This window comes from Helobdella robusta, assembly GCF_000326865.2.
Source record: "Helobdella robusta unplaced genomic scaffold HELROscaffold_5, whole genome shotgun sequence".
In the NCBI taxonomy this organism is placed as follows: Eukaryota; Metazoa; Annelida; class Clitellata; order Rhynchobdellida; family Glossiphoniidae; genus Helobdella; species Helobdella robusta.
The window spans coordinates 6,671,640-6,693,181 of record NW_008705254.1 but is presented as its reverse complement, the minus strand read 5'-3'; the positions used below and the strand labels follow the sequence as shown (position 1 = coordinate 6,693,181).

At 33.7% G+C, this 21,542-nt stretch overlaps 2 protein-coding genes across 2 annotated transcripts in view; both read left to right on the top strand.

Annotated features, from left to right (window-relative positions):
* Positions 1 to 13,939: 13,939 nt before the first annotated feature.
* Positions 13,940 to 15,975, top strand: HELRODRAFT_163836 (hypothetical protein; the record flags this gene model as incomplete). The annotated part of the gene is made up of 4 exons (XM_009027601.1): positions 13,940 to 14,005; positions 14,166 to 14,369; positions 14,716 to 14,774; positions 15,780 to 15,975. 4 exons carry the CDS (start codon positions 13,940 to 13,942, stop codon positions 15,973 to 15,975), a joined length of 525 nt encoding a protein of 174 aa, XP_009025849.1.
* A 3,467-nt stretch (positions 15,976 to 19,442) lies between these two features.
* Positions 19,443 to 21,542, top strand: part of HELRODRAFT_163835 (hypothetical protein) — a gene marked incomplete at both ends in the record, with an annotated part of 8,173 nt that continues 6,073 nt past the window's right edge. The window contains 2 exons of the mRNA XM_009027600.1: positions 19,443 to 19,485; positions 20,779 to 20,904. Of these exons, the coding sequence (XP_009025848.1) occupies positions 19,443 to 19,485; positions 20,779 to 20,904 (169 nt within the window). The remainder of the gene's footprint in view (positions 19,486 to 20,778; positions 20,905 to 21,542) is intronic.

The window sequence follows — 21,542 nt, the reverse complement described above, 5'->3', positions numbered from 1 at the left end:
GAAGTAAGAACATGTATAAAATATAATGTGGAAAAAAACAATAAAGAAAGTATAGAATTGAAAATATGACAATAAACTTTTAAGAATATTTCAATTTCCGCTCATCTTTGAGTTGAACTTTTTATATCCGTTTTTGGTTGTCTTACGAGTTGTGGTTTTGGTTGTCGTAGTAGATGTCGGTTGTTGTTGCTGTAGTTGTTGTGGCTGCTGTCGTGAGCGTGGTTGTTGTCGATATATTTGCACATTTTAGATCAGTTGATTTCTATTTTTCTCAAAATGCCTACTACCGTTTTTGCCGCCTCCAATACCAAGTTGTTGTCAGAGACCATAGTTACTTCTTACATGCTTCAGGGCCTCCTCATGATATTCACCCTCCTCGTGACACAACTGGAGACCAAAAAGTCTCAAATGGGAATAAGAAGCTCATTGATCAAATAAGAGTACAATGATTATTATTATTATTATTAAGAAGAAACAATATTGTTGTTGTTGTTTATGTTATTGTTGTTGTTGTTGTGGGTGTGCTGGCTGTTGGTGGCTCGATAGTAATTGAAAATGTTTTGATGATTTAGAAACGTGAGGTGTGTTGCAAGTGATGTTTTTGTTGTTGTTGGTTAGTTAGTTGTCTTGTTGCAAATATGGTTTAAATTGCTTTAGAATTTGTCTGTTTGGATGTCATTTAAATGGTTGAATTTGTTAGTGTTATGAAAGTTGTTGACGTGTTGATGTTGTTGACGTGTTGGTGTTGGTTGTTTTGTTTTCAAAACTTGTTATAATTAAATTTTGTTGTTGTGGTTGATGTTGCTAAACGTGTTTCAAATTTTGTTGACATTTTAAAAATGTGATTATTTTAATGGACGTTGTCAACAATTTTGACATAAGTGGCACAAATACTTTTGTTTAAAAGTGTGTCCTGGTTATGACATTAAACTGACCCTAACTGCCTTGTGATTGATGTTGGGTCATCAAAGGCTAGGCCTACCGCTTATAACTGTGGTTGCGTAAGGAAGGGCATCCTGCGTAAAAACTAGCCAAAAAATAATACTTATGATGACGGAAATAACAATGGCCCTCAGGGTGCAAAAAATCTCCGGAGACCAAGTCCATGGGGTTGTGGTGCAAGGCCCTGTGGATGGTCTGGCTACTGGCACCCCACTCTATAGTGTGGCGGTGCAAGGCACTATAGATGGAAGGACTACTTGTAGACCAAGGGGTTGGAGGTTTGGTACCTGGAATGTAGGCACGTTGACAGGAAGAAGTTTGGAAGTGGTGGAGGAGCTGCAGAGGAGAATGGTTGACGTGGCTGCATTACAGGAGATCAGATGGAAGGGTGAGGGTACAAGGTTTGTGAGGGTTAAAAGTGGAAGATATAAGTTGTGGTGCAAGGGGGATGATGGTACGGGAGGAGTTGGTGTGATGGTAAGAGAAGAGTTGGTGGAGAAGGTGTTGGAAGTGAGGCGAAGAAGCAATGGTGTAATTGTGGTGGTGATGGTGTTTGGAAAAGTAATAGTGAGGGTGATATCAGGATATGCTCCGCAACAAAGTAGAAAGGAAGAGGAGAAGGATAGGTTTTATGATGATGTTTCTGACAAGATTGGGCAAGCGGGGTTGGATGAGTTTGTGGTGTTGTTGGGTGATTTGAATGGTCATGTGGGGGCGGATGCAGACGGATATGAAAGTGTACCTGGGGGATGGGGATATGGTATACGGAATGAGGAAAGGCGTAGAGTGTTGAAGTTGGCGGATGCACATAGCATGGTGGTGGGAAATACCTGGTTTACAAGGGAACCAGCGCGATTGATTACATATAGGTCAGGGGAGAATAGGTCAATGATAGACTATATATTGGTAAAGGCCAAACATAAAAAGCATGTGAAGAATGTGAAGGCGATACCTGGTATGTTGCAGCATAGTATGGTTGTGATGGATGTGACATCAAAAGAAATGGGAAGGAGGAAGAAGGATAAGTTTGTGGCAAAGAAAAAACATGGAAGTTGCAAGATGCAGAGGTGAGGAAGGCATTTGAAATGAAGGTGGCTGAAAATTGGGAGAGTGGTAAGGATGGAGATGTTTTGGAGAGATACAGGGACTGTGTGTTGGCTACGGCAGATAAAGTATGTGAATGGACGAAAGGAAAGTGTAGGCATGGTGAGACGTGGTGGTGGGATGAAGATATAAGAAGGGTTTTGGAGGTCAAGAAGGAGAGGTTTAGGGTATGGAGAAGGGACATGACGGAGGAAGCGGAGTTTGAGTATAGGAAGACTAAGAAGGTTGCAAAACAGGCAGTGGCAACTGCAATGACGAAAACATCAGATAGGTTAATGAAGGAAATGGAATTTGATGTTAGTTCGAGGAAAATGTTTAAAGTAGCAAAGCAGTCAATGAGGGATAGGAAAGATGTTATAGGGAATGGATGTGTTTGGGATGGATCTGGCAAGTTGTGCATAGATGAGGAGGAAAAAGCTCAGGTGTGGAAAGCTGATATGGAAAGGTTGATGAATGAAGAGAATGAGTGGGATGGAGATGTGAAATCCGCGGTCACACACGGATCTATAGAGAAGGTGACGATGGAGGAAGTAGAGAAAGCAGTTAGAGAAATGAAACTAGGTAAGGCGACAGGCGTTTCGGAAGTGGCGGCAGAACATATAAAAGCGAGCGGGGTGATAGGAATTGAAGTTATGATGAGAATTGCTAACAGTATGTTTGATGATGAAGGTATACCTGAGGATTGGCGACACAGTGTGTTGGTGCCGTTGTATAAGGGCAAAGGAGATGTGAGAGATTGTGGGTCATATAGGGGTGTGAAATTGCTAGAGCATGGAATGAAGGTAGTGGAGAGGGTGCTTGAGAGGAGGTTGAGAAATATGGTGACAGTTAATGAAATGCAGTGTGGGTTTATGCCTGGTAGGGGAACGGTGTATGCGTGGTTCATAGTGAGAATGTTGCAGGAGAATTATAGAAAGAAGAAACGAAGATTGTACATGTGTTTTGTGGATCTAGAAAAGGATTTTGATCGAATACCGAGGAAGTTCATTGTATGGGCGTTGAGGAAGAAAGGAGTGAATGAGAGACTTGTTAAAGCTGTGATGCAGCTGTATGAAGGGGCAAAGACAAAGGTGAGGGTTGGAAGGGGGATGTCGGACGCTTTTAGTGTTAAGGTAGGAGTACATCAAGGATCAGTTTTATCACCGTTTCTGTTTGCAATTGTGGTGGATGTTGTGTGTGGAAACATAATGGAGGGGTTGTTATTTGAGATTTTGTATGCAGATGATTTAGTCTTGATGGCTGATAGCATGGAAGAATTGCAGTTAAAATTTGACAGATGGAAAAGTGTTATAGAAAAGAAAGGGTTAAAAGTTAATATTGGTAAGACGAAGGTAATGGTGAGTGGGGAAGGTGGGGAGCGAATGATAAGTAAAATAGACCCCTGTGGGGTATGTGACAGGAGAGTGAAAGCTAACTCGGTATTGTGTATAGGATGTCAGAAATGGGTGCATAAGAGATGTAGTGGTGTGAGGGGGGCACTGAAAAAGGTGGAAGGCACGTTCAAATGTAAGAAATGTGTTCATGGTGTGATTAATAGGACGGACGCAAGGACGGGGTTGAGTGGTGGTATTGAAAGAGTGGAAAGCTTTGTTTCCTTAGGGGATAAGCTGAGCGCGGATGGAGGATGTTTGAGCGCAGTTACGGCTAGAGTTCGTTTAGGATGGATGAAATTCAGGAAACTGGGTGGGGTATTGTGTGAAAAGAAATGGTCAGTGAAGATGAAAGGGAGGGTATATAAAGCATGTGTGAGAGCAGCGATGGTATATAGTGGTGAAACTTGGGTGTTGAGGAGAGAGGAGGAAAGTGTACTGCAGAGGGCTGAAAGAGCTATGGTGAGGATGATGTGTGGTGTGTGGAGTTAAAGTGAAGGATAGGAGGAGTAGTACAGAGCTGATGTCAATGATGGGACTGAATGAGGACATTGTGACATTGATAAGGAGATCGAGATTGCGGTGGTATGGACATGTGTTGAGAAGGGATGAAAGGGTCGGGATTAGACGAGCGTTGGAGTTCGAGGTTGAAGGAGTGGTAGGAAGGGGTCGTCTACGATTGGGATGGAGAGAGCAGGTGGAGAAGGACAGGATGAAAGCGGGGTTGCCTGATACTGAGGCGAGTGACAGATGTGGATGGCGTCGAGGGGTATTTCGGTTTCATCATAGATAGCCAAACGGCAACCCCCGATCTCGGGTAAAATGTCATCTAAACTTGTGTTGTTGTTGTTGTTAAATGTGTGTGTCGTTGCAAACTTTGAAAATATTTTTTAAAATTAATGCAAGTTGATGAGATGTTTCAGACGTTTTCAAAATTGGCAAAATTTTTTAAATAGCAGTTAAAATGGCGGTGACAAAAATAACTGAAAACATTTCTTAACTATAACATTCTTTTAACAATTCATCTGTCTTTTTTCTCACGTTTCTTGCACATTTTTACTGTTGATTGTAATCCGATGGTTACAATGGAACTATTACTAGCAGCAGTAGTAGTAGTTGTTGTTTTTGTAGTTTTAGAAGTAATAGTTGTTGTTGCAAGAAGAATAGTAGCATTAGTGTCATGATGGGGAAATTTTTAAAGTTGAAAATACGTAATATTGAAAATAGAATCACTAAAAATAGAAGCGTAGTATATTTAATATTATTACTACTATTTATTAAAAGTTGTAGTATTTTTAATATTAACAATACTCATTGGCGGATCTAGAGAGTCGGGAGAACTATGGTCCGGTATCGGCCCGGTGAGCTGTATTGCTATTGAAAGTCAGTAGAAATCTGTGTTTGCACAGAAAAAAGAAAAAAACACCGTTTTATATAGAAAATTGACCAATAATTGACGCGATGTGACCAATAAAAACACCAGTCTAATTTTTGGTCACCGCTACAACAAATCTTGGCTTTTCCGTCCAAATTTCAAAAAATTTCAAAATTTAAACATTTTAAAAATTTTGGCAGCTCCGTCAAAGGTCTCTAGATCCGCCACTGATAATACTAAATAAAAAGTGTATGTGCATTTATCGAAGTGTCTCATAGTTAAGTGGTTTAGAATGGTGCTGAGTGCATTGGCTGGATTTCTAACGAGATTTGTTACAGCACGAGAGGTGAGGCGACACGTTCAAAAATCTCGTATATTTTCATTCATCTCTCTGTTTCTTGTCTTTCTATTATCTACGTGTCTGTCTCTATGTCTGGCTGTCTCTATGTCTGGCTGTCTCTATGACTGTTTTTTTTGTGTGGGTAGTTTTGTTTGGATGGGCGTCATTTGCGATTTCATTCTTGTTTTTTTCTTTTGTTTCGACTTGATCATAACAATTTTTTTAAAATTCATTCATTAACGTAAGCCAAAAAGATTGATTTCTTTGATTATGTAATTGAAATAATATATGTGAGATGAGTGCGTTCAAATTATTATTAATATATTCAATTACATAATGAATGTTTCTTAAATTATGATGTCATTTTATTGTTCGGTTGAGATGGTTCAATGCTGTGTGTACGTGTGCTATTTCGATAATTTTGTTTGATTTTAAAAAATTATTTTTTTTATTTTAAAAATGTAGAAAAAATGTTATGATGTCTTTTCAGCACACGAACAAAATTTTTTCTTACTTAAGAAGAGTGTAAGCTTAGAAAGGATGGATGCTTGAATGTATTGCGTTGTCTGGGGAGGCTGGATGCTGGTGTGTGGATGGATGTATGGGTGGATGGATGAATGGATGGGTGGATGGATGGAGATAGAAAATAAAAAAATTGTAGTTGTTTGAATAAAAAATATCAATTAATTACTTTAACCAGAAATATTAATTAGATATTTTTTAACAAAAAAATTAAATTAATTTTAGAATTAAAATTTTGGAAAATTTCTGATTAGCAGTAGACATTTTTAAATTAAAAAACATATCCCAGTTGAAGGATATAAACAAGTTTCATTTCATCTTAAAGCTGTCAGTTTTATTCTATAATCATGATATAACAACACTTTTTTAATTTAAATGTTGACAAAAACGCAGAAATAAAAATTACCTTGAAGGAAAAAATTTGGATTTCGGCGAAAGCGTTTCGAAAATGAGAATCTAAAATGCAGACCCACGTTTATGCATGAACTATTAACGGAAGCAAGTCTTATTCAACGTTCAAACTTGATTTTATGCTGCTTTTCATGATGTTTCAACGCCAGGTTCGTTTCGTTCATCCTTATTTTAAAATTCTGTTTATGTTGGTTGTGTAGTTGGTTGGATGGTTGGTTGAATGGTTGGTTGGATAGTTGACTAGTCGGTAAATTAATGACTGATTAATTGATTAATTAATTAAACAAAATAAAATCATTAATTAATTTAATTTTATATAAATATTTTTACTTAAAAAAATTACAATAATAGAAGTGTCTAATGAATAACAATCCTGTCAAGATAATAAAAGAAATTTTCTACGTTGAAACTCATGAAACATTTTTAGTGAAAAAACATAATTAAGAGATGCAGCAAAAAAGGGGAAAAAAAGGAAGAGAAATAAGGAGAGAAATAAAGGTGGGTTTGATAGGAAATCATGCGTTAACAATGATTTACGCAGAGAGAAACATTGAAAAACATTGCACACTGAACTATCTCGTTAATATGTTTTACGATTCCTCCTCCCTGTGTCCAGTTCTTTCAATGATATTACATTGCTGTTACGAGCTGGTTCTCATGTTATTAAAATGCTAATCATTAATTTTTCTGCAGTAATGTTGTGCTTAATTTCAATGTTCTTCAGTCTAATGAACGCGCTGTTATCGTTATAACTATGTTGATGGTTTTGTTCTTGGTAGATGTGGTTTTGGAATGATTAAATTGTAATGGTTGTATGTTTTTTTTATTTCTGTTTGAACCTTATTTTTGGCATCCTTGTTTTGCAGTGAACATTGTTCAATGGCGTCTTTGATGCGATGCAGCCATTTTTAGTGGGTTGTTGTCTCATTTAGCACTGGCTCATAAATGTTGAACTGCCAATTTGCCCTACTAACTTTTTCTATTTGGGAGATAAAGCTAGGCTAGTACCAGGAATTTACTTTAATTAAAACTAGAATTTTTTTATTTTTATTAAAACCAAAATTTTTTTTTATTAAGACCGGAATTAACTTTATTAAAACCAGATTTTATTTTATTAAAATTTATTTACTTTTATTAAAACCAGAAGTTGCCTTATTAAAACCAAAATTTACTTTTATTAAAACCAGAATATTTTTTATTAAACTTAAAATTGTTGAAAATTTTTTACAGCGTGCAGCATTGAACGCGGCCGTATTTACCCAAGACAAAAAAATTATCGGGAAGCGACACAAAGTCAAACTTCCAAGTTTGGTCATAAAAACAACGCTTCAACTTCTGACAAAGAAAGGAGATTTCAAAGCAAAATACAAGCAATCGCAGAAGTCTCTAGACAAAAAGGCATAGAAAATGGCACAAACAAAGAATGCAACAGCCTTTGATTAAGAACATTAGGCCTTCACCAATGCCAAGCTTGGTGCGCATAAACTTGCCAACAAAAAACAGGAATATCCAATTGTCTAAAAACTGGTTTCCGAACTAAGTGACAAACCAAACGTTTTCCCAGCAAACAAGGTAAGAATGATCGACGGCGGTATCTCCAGTTTCAAGTCAGAACTCCTAAGGAATGGGCCAGTTATTTTTCAACCCTGCTAAAAAACAAGAGCTCCAAAGTGAATCTCGACAATCGCTTTTCAACATTTAGCAACATCACTAACATTTCCAATCGGCGATATCATTCGTGAAGAAGTCTGAAGTACAATCAAGACATTCAGACAAAACAAAGTACCTGGTCCAGACTATGCAGTGACAGTTAAAATGCTTAGCGATGGGAATGACTTTGTGGTAGACCAGCTTCACACCATATTTTAACGGGTTTACAAACAATTCAAAGCGCCAAAACAATGGACATCAAGTCTCATCAACTCGATTCCGAAGAAAGGCAAACCCTCAACTCATGACCAATCATTGCAGAATCAGCTTGATGAAGATAGCTGCCAAGGTCTTTAATCGAATATTGCTGAACCGAATACAAAACCCGATCAAAAAAGAATCATGGACGAAGCAAATGCACAAGATATCCCATTGTACATAAATTTATTGACTTCAAGGAAGCCTTTGATTCAAATTACCGCGAAAGGATGTTTGCCATCTTACGTCATCATGGAATACCAGCAGAAATAGTCAATGCAATCAGCATTATATACGATCAAACAAAATGTAAAGTACTCATCAGAGGGGAGAAGTCAGAACCCTTCGCCATAACAACAGGTGGCCTACAAGGTTACGTTATTGCACTGTTCCTGTTCATAATAGTTATCGATTATGTCTCTAGACAATATGCTGGAGATTTTGGCTATCTAATACATAAATCAACATTTTGACAGAATAACCAACGATCTCAAAATGCATGCGTCAAGACAGAGGAAAAGACACCCAAACAAAAACTTAAACTCTCGTACGCCGACAATTAACAACAATAAAAATATTAATAATAATATCTTGCATACAATTTTTTCATGTTTTATTTGAATTTTAAAATATTATTTGTCACAGTGAGCTGGTCAACTGTATCACTCGCATTTATCAATCTGTCCGCCATCCAATTATAGGATTTTTTCGATTCTTATTTTTTTATTTTTTATTCCTAGATTCTTTTATTTCATTTTAACATAAATTTATGTTGAAAGAGGAAGTGTGGTCTGTTTTATCTGTTTTGTATGTTTGATCTATCTGGTACATTTGGTCTATCTGGCCTGACTAGTCTGTTTGGTCTGATCTGTTTGTTTTTTTTGGTTTGTAGGGTCTGTCTGGTCTGTTTGGTTTGTCTGGTCTGTTTGATTTGTTTGGTCTGTTAGATCCATTTGGTCTGTTTTGTCTGTATGGTTTTTTATTCCATCTGTTCAGTCGGGTTTCTTTGATCTACGAGTTACACTGCTTTCGAACCTGTTTGGCATTGATGAACAAATTGTAATTATAAACAATGAAATCATTTTGAGATATTCGAAAATTGGTGTTGAATGTTGTACTGATAATGATCAACGGTAACAAATGACCGAAGAACAAAATATTATTTTACAGACAATGCATGATTTATTTATCTACAATTTATTTTTTGTTTCAAGTATGATTGTTTATTTGTTCCCTCAAAATAGGCATGTTTATATCTGTATTAACTTTTATATAAATTTATAATTAAACCAATACCACGCGCGCGCGCGCGCGCACACACACACACACACACAAACATCATTCACATACACAAATCACACTATAAATAAATAGCCTATCTTACTATAGATATTGTATATCCTGAGAAGTACAGAAGTACCCTTGCGTATGCGTCTGTCCTCATGTGCCCTGCAGATTGTTATAAATCCATGCACGTACGCAGGGGTTTGGAACGTTTTTTTGTTTTTTTTTTTTTGTCTCCTCCTCAACCCATCAACGTGCCTCATTTCAGGGTTAACCAAAAATTCTTTTTGATTTTTTTAATAGCTGAATTTGGCGCTTATTTAACCCTAACTGAAACGCGTCTGTAGTTATCTATGCCATTTTTAAAACACTAATAAAAAGTAACAGCTTGAATCTCGAATTCAGCTAGGCTGTTAAGTGACGGAAAATTTAAAATCTTTTATGAACTATTATAAATTATAATAAACACACATAATTTTTTAAGGAAATACAAAAATAAAAATTTGGTGAATTCACTTGAGAGCACACGGATTTCCGTTTAATAGGAAGCTAGGTCTGAAAAACATGATCAATTTAAAAGAATATTTTGCGAAACTCCTTATAAGAAACAAATTACTTTTATTATTTTCGTCTGAAAATGTAAACGTTCACTCAAAAGACATTGTGAAAAATTGAAATAAAGAAAAATTAAAAATTCTTAAGTTTAATTTTTATTAATTTATGAGATGGCATGGTGAAAAAAAACGGGAAAAATAATTTTGTGGCCTCAATTGAGGGAAAGCACATGGGTCCACCATTTATTAAAAAGCTTGGTAAGAACGACATGATTCATTAAAATATCAACACCGTTATTTAAAAAAAAATTACATAAGCCCTTGTATTTATAAAGACAAAAAATGATTGATAAATAACATTAATAAAGAATAACAAGATGACAAAGATGGTGATAACAATCAATATGATAAGAGACGCCACTGAAATAACAAGCATGCCATTCTTATATTATGTATTAAACATCAGCACTCTAGCGCATCATTATTATTATGAATTTTTATCATCTTTATATTATTCTGTTGCCTGATGAAATGATATATATATATATATATATATATATATATATATATATATATATATATATATATATATATGTATATATTATGCCTGTAGGCATTGCGTATTTATCTGCACACATGAGTGTATCTTTGCCTGAGTATATATACATAAAAATATATATATATATTAAACGCAGAATGGGCATAAGAAAGCCTCTATATATATATATATATATATATATATATATATATATATATATATATATATATGTGTGTGTGTGTGTGTGTGTGTGTGTGTGTGTGTCTAGTCGGCCAGTTTGAGTACATAAAGTACACCACCTCTCACCACGACCAAAGGTGCGTTACTGTGAACACCTAACTCATTTTAGGCCAGACGCGTTTCGTCCCTAATAGGACTCATCAGTAGCCCGAGTTTAAACACCAACTTAGTGCAATTATTATCACAGTTAAAAATATTGCTAAATAAGGTGTTTTTTAGGTAAATCACAAAAATACATGTTGGTCAATAGAGACTCACTGTTACTCTGCCATACTCAGGCTAGCAGTAATTTCTAAATCGGCATCATTAATGTCTGGAGTTCGCAAATTGGTGAGAAATTATTGATTGTCAGAGAATTAATAAAAATGTTTTAAAAATAGATTGATGAATATTTGTGTTAGCACACTAAATAATAAACGTTATAAATGTGGTATTTACTGCTTAGGATCAGTATGTTGTTTATTGGTTGCTGTTTGAAATTATTGATTATATGATATGAATTAAAAAACATGAAATTTAGGAAATTTCAACACAGGGGCTTATGTGTTATTTTATGGTACAAGCTGAGATTTAGTTCTTAAAAATCGGACAGTTTGTATTTGTAATCTAAAATTATTGAAAATTTTAAATAAAAAGACTTTATCGATCCTTGGTTTGTTTTTTCCAAAACGGTTCTGTCGTCACGACTACGAGTAAAAAATAACAAAGTTGGAAACAAATGAAATTTGTAAAAAAAAAAGGAAAATGGAAAAAGCACACAGTGGAAAAATTTGGATGCAGAAAAACTTGAATCGCAAAAATTTTTTAAAATAAAAAACCCGTCAGACAGCAATGTGAAGCAGGATTAGGACGCCCCGTAATAATAAAATGCTGTAAAGGCGATATACGAAGTTTAAAAAGGTGATCTTGTCATTGTTGAGTGGTTTTCAAACAGTTTAGATCAAAGAGCCTGCCATTTAGTGGAGCAGCGACGATTAATTTAAAAATTTACCATCTAATGAAATAAACGTTTAAAAAGTTATGTTCGGAGCACCAAACAGAAATCACGAAAGATCTATGTGGCGTGCTCCGTGCTCACAAACAAGCTAACATATGTTGCTGTTTGATGCGATCAATGCTCTTGTTATTTATATAACAAGAGCATTGATCGCATAACATCAGTGCGGTTGATGTTTATATAGGGAAATATTGACTTTGTCAAAATGAACTTAGATGGAGATTAGGTGTCAGGTTTCTTTATTGGCTGGTCATCTACTTTGGTCTCCTTTTCTTCATCGATAGCATCATATTCTTCTTTGTCACTATTTACAATGCTAGTTTTTATTACTTCTTTGTTTTCATTGTTGGTTAAGCGCCGGGTTGGCAATGAGGTTGTCATTTTTTGTTGTATATTTATTTTATATATTTTATATGTATATTATGCAGAAGCAGTCCTAATTGACATCAATAAACTAAAAATAAAACTATGCCAATGAGCATAGAATCTCGTATCAAATCCACTTTTGAGCACTTTTCCGAATTTACGTTTCTACGAATCTACGTTTCCGAATCTACGCCAATGAGCATAGAATCACGAATTAAGTTTCTTAGATACCAGAATAGGCACCGATTTCTTGAGCATACCCAACCAGTGAACTAACGACTACCACTCTAATAAATATAAAGAAACTTTATATCAAAGCAAAGATTTTGTTTTGGGTGTTTTTAAACATAAAAATTTCCCAAGGTGGTATGTCTGTCAAATTAATAAAAAAAACTACTAATTTAATTTTTAAAATAATTTGTAATAACTTATGACGTCATTTACATTGCAAAAACCTCATCCTAAAAAAATCGTCTAGCCACTTATCGAGTGAATTAACTTTGCATCTAGCCACCTATCGAGTGAATTAATTTTGCGTTGAAAGACTTTGAAGTATTTTTAGTCAGTATTATTTCATAATTCTGACAATATATAATTGTCACCAATTTACTAACATTCTCTATTTTCTACAATAACAATTTGGTGGGTCGACTGGACAAATTAGTCTTTCTAGGTGTTACAATCTCAAGCAATCTAAGTTGGAAAGAGCACACAATTAGCATATCAAACAAAGTATCTAAAAATCTAGGAATAATCTATAAACTAAAATATCTCTTACCGAAATGTGTATTACTTAATTTATACTATTCTCTTATTTCACTTATTGTAATGTAGTTTGGGGTCGTTACATTAAGTCACATATTATTATCTTATATAGATGTTTATACTTCTTTATTCGTATTTATTATGACCTGAAAAAATATGATCATATTTCAGATTATTTATCGTTGTCTAATTTGTTGTCTATTCCTAAACTGTACGTTATCAGATTATTATTATTCTTGTTTAATGTTATAGTTAAGAACAAATTTGTTATGTTTAATTCATATTTAATTAAATCTTCTGAATATTACAAAAGAACAACTCGGTACACTCCATTATACAATTGTATTGTCCCTCGTACTGCTTTATTTTCATCTTCAGTGTTTGTTTTTGGTTTAAAACTGGAGTCAAAATTACCGTGTTTAGTTTTACAAGTATCTTACTATGGGCTATTTAAAAAATCGATTTTTGACTTAATTAAGAACAACTTTTTTCAGGATATGATTTAATTATTTCAATTATTTAAGTTATTTTATAAGGAAAAACTTCTAATATGAATTCAATTGTTTTGTTTGACTTGATAAATTTTGATGATCATTTTTTGTTCTAAGTAATTTCTGCTCATTTTTGGTTAAATTTAACTTGTTTTCATCGGCTAGCTATACGATTTTATTTTCATTTATGTTGTTATTTTCATGTAGGTATATGTTTTTATTTGGTTTGGGTGGCCGTACAAGCTCGTTTGAGCTTCTGTGTTTCCATGCTTTTTGCTGAATAAACTGAATTGAATTGAATATATATACATATATATATATATATATATATATATATATTATATGCTAAAATCAAGGTTCAGTTTATATATATATATATATTATATACTTGTATATAAGAACTGCACATATATATTCATATGATACTGCATAAAATTACATAAACTTATTTAATTGATTATGCTTGTAGGCATTGCGTATTTATTTGCACACATGAATGTATCTTTGCCTGTGTATATATATATAAATCATTACATTAATATTATTAAATTTATTTATAAGTGTTTGTGGAAGGGGCACGATGCATGCATTGTTCAATGTTGTTTTTGTATGTACATATATTTTGTGTTGATTGTTTGTGTGCGTGAATGATTGTGTGTGTACGTGAATGTGTCGTAATGCTTGTGTGCAGATAGATTTACTTTGATAGATTGAAAGCGCAGTTTTAAATTAATGGCTGTTCAGTCCCGTGTTGATTCAATTACGCTGGCGATGATGATGTCCCATGCTCGGCCTGTTGTGAGTGTGGTAATGTCATCAATGAAGAGTTCCACCAACAACAAATAAATAAATATAAATAAAAAATGGGCTTAAACTTAAGTAATATATGCTCATATCAAAATAGCATTGAAAGACAACTAAAAGCAATTAAACAACAATATCAATTTTATGATCATAGAGAAAATCTTTGTCGGCCATACATAAGTCAAAATTCTTCTTGAAGTTGGAAACAGTATCTGATTCAACAACGCATGTCGGTAAATTGTTCCAAATAGAAATCACTCTGTTAGAAAACGAATACTTTCTTGTATTTGGAACTTTTGAACATGTATTCTATAGCGATGTTCTCTGGTACGTGGATCCGCATCAAAACACAAAGCTGGTGAGGAATCTCTATCTACCATACCCTGCGCAATGTTGAAAATCATTAATATGTTTCCACGAACTCTTCTAAATTTTAAAGTTGGCAAGCCCAGAAATTTCAATCGATCCGAGTAACAAAGGCCTTTGCAATTCCTGACCATCTTGGTTGCCCGTTTCTGAACCCTTTCCAAATCGTCAATTTCTTTTATTTTCCAAGGAGACCATACACTGACACCATACTCTAACTTTGACCTAATTAAAGATTTATAAATCAAAATAAATTTAGTTAAATTTTTAAAGTTTCTGTATAACAATCCTAAAAGAACAAAACATCTATTAATGACATGATGTATATATACTTGAAGAAGCTCAGTGAACGTTTAAACAAAACCCCCAAATCGTTTACTTCACCACAAAAATCCAAGTTAGAATTATTAATATTATAACACCAATTATTATCCAAACATGAATGACCAAATTTTATAGCTTCACACTTTTCAATATTCAAATCGATTTTCCATAACATACACCAATCGTACAACTTATCAAGATGTTTTTGTAGCACTATTCTATCATCCACACATCTTATAAAATTAAACATTTTAGCACCATCAGCATACAAATACATTTGAACAGAACTATCTATCACAATATCAAACATGTCATTCACATACACAATAAACAAACAGACCTAACACACTTCCTTGAGGCAATCCACTACTAACTTCAAACCTTTTAGACAAACAAGTTCTACCACACAAATACTCCTTAATCCATTCAACCAAACAATCAACCACGTCATAACCAAATCAATAACACATGTGGCACTCTATCAAAAGCTTTAATAAAGTCTGTCTAAATAACATCAACATCCAAACATTTATCAACTGCACCAGTCCAACAATCCATTAATTTCAACAACTGGAGAGTTGTTGATTTCCCCTTCACAAAATCATATTGCCTATAATTTAGTAAATTGTTTTTATAAATGTAACTCAATAGATGATCTTTAATAATGGACTTCGAAAGTTTGCAACAAACATAGCTTAGAGCAACTGGGTTCTCAACCAAACGTCTATCCCCTTTTTTAAAAATAGGAACAATAACGCTGTGTTTCCAATCTTCCGAAATTTTTCCACTATCTAAAGACAAATTAGATAATTTGCACAAATAATCATAAACTGATTCAAATATGCATGTTATTGATTTAAATGATGTTGTAATTTTAGGATAATTCGAAAAGGGGTTGAAAACGAAAGCGTTGACAAATTAAAAAAAATATTCTTTATGCTAAATTTATTGATATTTAAAACATTAAAATAATAACAATAACGATAACGTCATTTTTTATAGCGCTGTGGCAATCGACTGAGGCACATTATTGTTAATACGACAAACACACAGTGTATGTAAACACACATGAATCAAGGCGTCACACACTCTTGGGTCGTGATTTCTTCGGACTGGGCATCTTGCTACTCCTCACTAACATCCAAACTGTGACAGGAGCAGGTAAAAGTCATCATTTTTTTTATTTTGTTGAGAAAGTTCTTGAGATGTCAACGAGCTTAAATTCGCACGAAGCACTTGGGCCACCAGGTTCTCACAAAGTCACCAGAAACTGAATCATATGTTGCCTTCTGTTAAAATAATTAAAAGCTGGAAATTTTTTTTAACAATAGTAACATTTGGTTTTAAATTTTTGTTTTGCTAATTTAAAATATTTAAAAAAAATTAGAGTTTTAAAATTAAAATAGCTTCAAGCACTAGTATGATTATAATTGTTAAAGTGCATTTTTGATCTGATGATGTTACTTGATTCATCAATATTCGATTTAATATTGAAATGTTGAAAAGTACATAACCAATACAAACACTGAAATACACATGCAGTGAAATTTTATTCAGAAACTAAAAAACATGCGAACTTTCAACTTTAAAAAATTTATCGCAATTTTTTTTCAATTTGCAAGTGGCACCATTTGAAAGAAAATTGCATCAATTACATCGAAATGATTCCAAAATAGTAAAATATCGTTTTGCTTTTCATAAAGTGTAAAAAAACTTTCATAACGTGCAGCAAAAGTCAGTCACTCACTTGAAGGTCAGTGAAAGCCACAAGAGGGCAGATTCAAGGGGAGGGTACGGTAATGCGTCCCCCCATTAGACCATGAAAAAGAAAAGAAAATTCTGTGTATAATATAGTAAGGAAGTCAACAGAAATTATCAAAAAAATATTATTAACTAAAGATTTTTGGCAATCATCTCCCACCGAAATAGGAATAACCGGGAATTAAGAAAAAAAACATAAAAAGGTCATCAACTTTAAAATTGCGAAATCCTCCTCCTCTTTCCGCTAAATTCCGGATACGACGTTGGCGACAGCCCCTTCGTACCTGTCATCCGCTGTTGATCCCTGAACTCCATGTTAGCTCGGATTGACAAACATTTTTTAATGTATTTTACGTAGGCTATTCATTTGTGGAACAATTAAACTAATGTGGCAACAATGGGAATTAATTGACCCACTTCCGTCTTCTAACAATTTTAATGTTACGTATATGCATACGTACTTACATACTTATACGCATATATAATACATAGATACATACAAACAAACATTCATACATACATACATGCATGCATACATACATATATATATACATACATACGTACGTAAGTACCTACATGCATACATACACACGACACTTGCACAGAAGAGCACGCGCATCAATGCAGTCATTCAGTGGTTGAAGCCTGCCTCAAATTTACAGGAAAACTCTGTTGGGCTTCCATTAAAAATTTCAACAACTGATCCACACAACCAGAAAGGACATATTATCAACCTTTACATAAATCAGTTGTTCATTTACATATTACTCGGTTTTATAATCCATTTAATAATTTTAATTTATAAAGGGAATATTTAGATATTTTAAATTAGTTAACATTTTTAATTTAAATTTTTATAAAAAATTCAAAATAAAATTTATTGACTTATGAAATTCAGCATTTAATAGTTCGTTTATTTGAAATAATGACAACAACTTCGATGCATCATTTCAGGATAGTGCATCTTCATTATTTAGAAATATTTTTGCGATTGTATAAATGATAAACAAATAAAAATAATTAATAAAGCAGATAAATAAATAAGTAAATACATAAATAAATGTGATAAAAAATATTTGAGCGGTCATATTTTATCATGGAAGCGAATCAATGTTACAAATTTCAAAGCAATGATTGATGGTTTTTCCTCTTTCCTGCAATGTTCGCTGCTCGATTGTTTGGTCTTTTTCTGTAAACATTGCATCCGATGAGTTGATTTATGACTAGTGTCAAAATAAAATTTTCAATGAAAAGTTATATCAGTGTTCTAACAAGTTATAATATATAAGATAGGTACGTAAATATCATAATAAAAAATAATTTAATTTTAAGGAAAAAAATCATTGACAAGGTCGTTTTAAAAAAATTATTCCGTCAAAGAGTAAATGATTATTAATGTTTGCAAGAGCAAAGGTTGGTATGCGAATTTTTTACTAACTATGTTGAATTAATTCTGGATAATGGAACTATAATGCAATAATGTAACAATCCTTAATTCAATTCTTTAATCTACCAATCGGTTCATCAGCCGTTCGTTGAATAAATCAATCAACCACTAACATAAAAACAACCAAACAAATCAACAAACAAATAAATAACATATAAAATCAGGCAAACAAATAAACAAACAAGTATACAAACAAACATGCATACAAACAAACAAACATACAAACAAACAAACATATAAACAAACAAGATTCTGAAAACATGGCGCACTCGTGTTGGAACGTTAAAGCAATCAATCGATCATCTTATATAAAAACTCATTGATTGATTGATTTAACATCTGATTGATTGGTTGATTGATTACGAGATGGATTGTTCAGTTGTAATTCAATTTCTGGTCGAGTAGTGATCCGATTGGAGGGTTGGTTGAATGAATTTTTGATGCCCGACTGATGGATGACTCAAGTTACTAAACCGCTAAACGAGAGCAGCTTTTGGGAAAATTTTCAAAATTTTTAAAATATTGTTTACGTGGCCGTGAAATGTAAATAACAAAATTAAATTGAGTCTGAAAAATATAATCCGACCAACGCAAAATTAATTATCTGAATGAAAAAATATAACACATAAAACGTCGCAAAAATGCGAGAAACTTGATTGAGTAAGAAATGTCAATAACACAAAACGCTTCGTCACAATTCAAACTGTTTTAATTCAAAATACATCTATACAGATGACAAAACATGATATTAGAGAAAAACTTAAAACACGACCGACCACATCACGAAATCTAACAAAATGACATTAACAACGCAACGTTAACAACACAAACTGAAGACACAACGAATGAACAACAGAACCAACAACAACTACAGCAACAACACCAACATAAATATAATTTCACTTTTCAACGGAGCATTATGAAAAAAATATCTAAAAGTTAACATAAACAGGCCATTACATCCTACATTTGCACTAAACTACACAAACAACACAAACAACATAAACCACATAAATAACATAAACAACTTAAACCACACAAATGAACTAAACCCTATAAATAGCATAAACCCTATAAATAACATAAATAACATAAACCACATAAATAACATAAACAACCACATAAACAACCCAAATGACATAAAGACTAAACAATATAAACCATCATGAATATGACAACAGAGCATGAACATAAAGCGCGCGGAGTGCCACAACGGCAGTATATGACATGCGAGTAACAATGCATCAACTCGGCAACCCATCTCCGACACACGAAACAACATTCAACTGTTTTGATGATCAGCAGTAGCAAATAAGCTGGATACAACATGTAATAAAGCAGCTTCAGTGGAGTGGAACAGCTAACATCCAGATTGATAAATTTGTATAAGACTGTTTTTTAGTCAGGCAGTTTATTAGACGCGTTCCATAATATTTTAAATGAATGACAGATTAGAAATTGGTTTGTTGTTTAAAATCTCCTTACTAATACAGCTAGCTTTTTCAAAATTAGAGTAACCCTGGCATGCTTAAAATGGTTGAAATATTACAATCAAAAACAGAGATAATTAAAACTGGTTAGAAAACTTATGACAAATTCCAAATGTATATAAAAAATGTGTGTCAATTCTTAGATGGAAAATCAAGAATAATCTTCTTGAGCTCTCTCACGGTGATCTCGAAAATGGTGCAAATGAAGCAACTATATAAAATTTTATTAATTGCGTGGTTTATTGTTCTATATTTTTCTCTTAATTTACTTTCAAAAGATTTGTTTACTTTTAAGATTTTTATGAGTTTTGAGGTTACTCACCATTAATGTTTATATTTTGATATAGCACCCACTGTCACGTTAAGTTATGTCATGTCATGCCATGTTATTTTATGCACTCAGTGTACTCTGCACTCGTATGTTCGTATGCTTATCGGTGGACACGCATTTTTATTAGTCCAACAATGCAGAACATTTCATCAGCATTATCATTATTGCTTTGTAAGTTGTTAGCTAGCTTCTTGTAGAATGTTGTTGTCGTCATCAGTGACGTTATCATCGTCATGGTCTTCAATCGTCCTCGTTACTATCATCATCACCGGTGGTTTACGCCATTGTTATCACCATGACGACGATGATGATCATCATTATCATCAACACCATCATCATCGTCATAACTGTGATGATTAAAACAACAACATCCTTAAAATCATCCAACTCCAGATTGGATTATTGTAAGTTTTTTATATGGCATAGCTGATAAACTGTTGTCTAAACTTCAGATGGTTCAGAACCAGGCTGCTAGAATCATATGCCGCAAATTAAAATTTGATCGTGCATCACAAATTATAAAGGAGTTGCATTGGCTGCGTGTTAAACAAAGAATCATGTTCAAGTTGGGTATAGTGGCATTTAAAAGTTTGGATAGTTTGGCTCCGAAATATTTAGAACATTAGAGTTTCATCTATATCATCACATGCGCGTCTAAGGCTGCCGATTCAAACACGCTGTATGTTAGAGATCGGAATCTGAAAATAGCAGATAGAGATTTTGCTGTCGCTGGGCCTGTTATTTGGAACAACCCACCAATTGAATTATGTTTATCTGGGTTATCACCAGCTGAGTTCAGAAAACATTTGAAGACAAACCTATTTGGTAACTCATAGTGATCATGATCCTAGATGCTTTGCTTTCAAAATGCTATCCATTAGCTATTAGCAATTTTTACGAGGAGAGCTTTATAAATTCAAAATTCAATTTGATTCAATTCAATCATTATCTTAACCATAATGATTACAACAACATCATCAACATCATCATCATGACCATAATGATTACAACAACATCATCTTCACCACCATTTCCTGACGTCGTGAAGAACAACGCAGTGCAACTACCTTCCTCTTTCATCTCTCACTGATGTCCTCGCTCGAGTTGAGGGTGCCCCCTGCTTCATTCCTTTCAACTGCAGTGCAGACTCCATTCAATCCCATAATGCTGGTGGGTTGGTGTGGAAATCACGTGATCATCTTCTTCTTTTTCTTCGTCGTCTTCATTTTCTTCTTCATCATCATCATCATCGTTGTTTTCTTTTATCATCATTATCTTCTTCATCACAATCATTATCATCTTCTTCTTCATAATTTTTATCTTTTGTATGAATATTTTTTGTCATGATTTTTTATAACCACAATCGTGATTCTCTTAAACGCAATTTTTATTAACTCTTCATCATCCCGTCATCCCATCATCATCTTTAATGTCGTCATCATTCCATCACTACCAACGTCTTATACAATTTATTCCAATATCTTCATCAACGATGATGCGAACTCACTTTCCGCTTTTGGAGTCTGTCGTTGTTTTAGAGCTTTTGTGATTGCATTCTTTGTCATCTTTTCTATTCTATCGGTACATCAGTCTTCGCTGCCTACATTTTTCAAATCTCTAAAAATATTTTTATTTCAATTATTTTTATCTTCATTCTCACTTTGTTTTGTTAAATTTTTTATTATCATCATTATCATTTTATCATCATCATTATTATACTTGATATCATCATCATCATCATCACCACCATCATCATCATCATCGTCACCACCACCATCATCATCATCATCATCACCATCATCATCATCATCA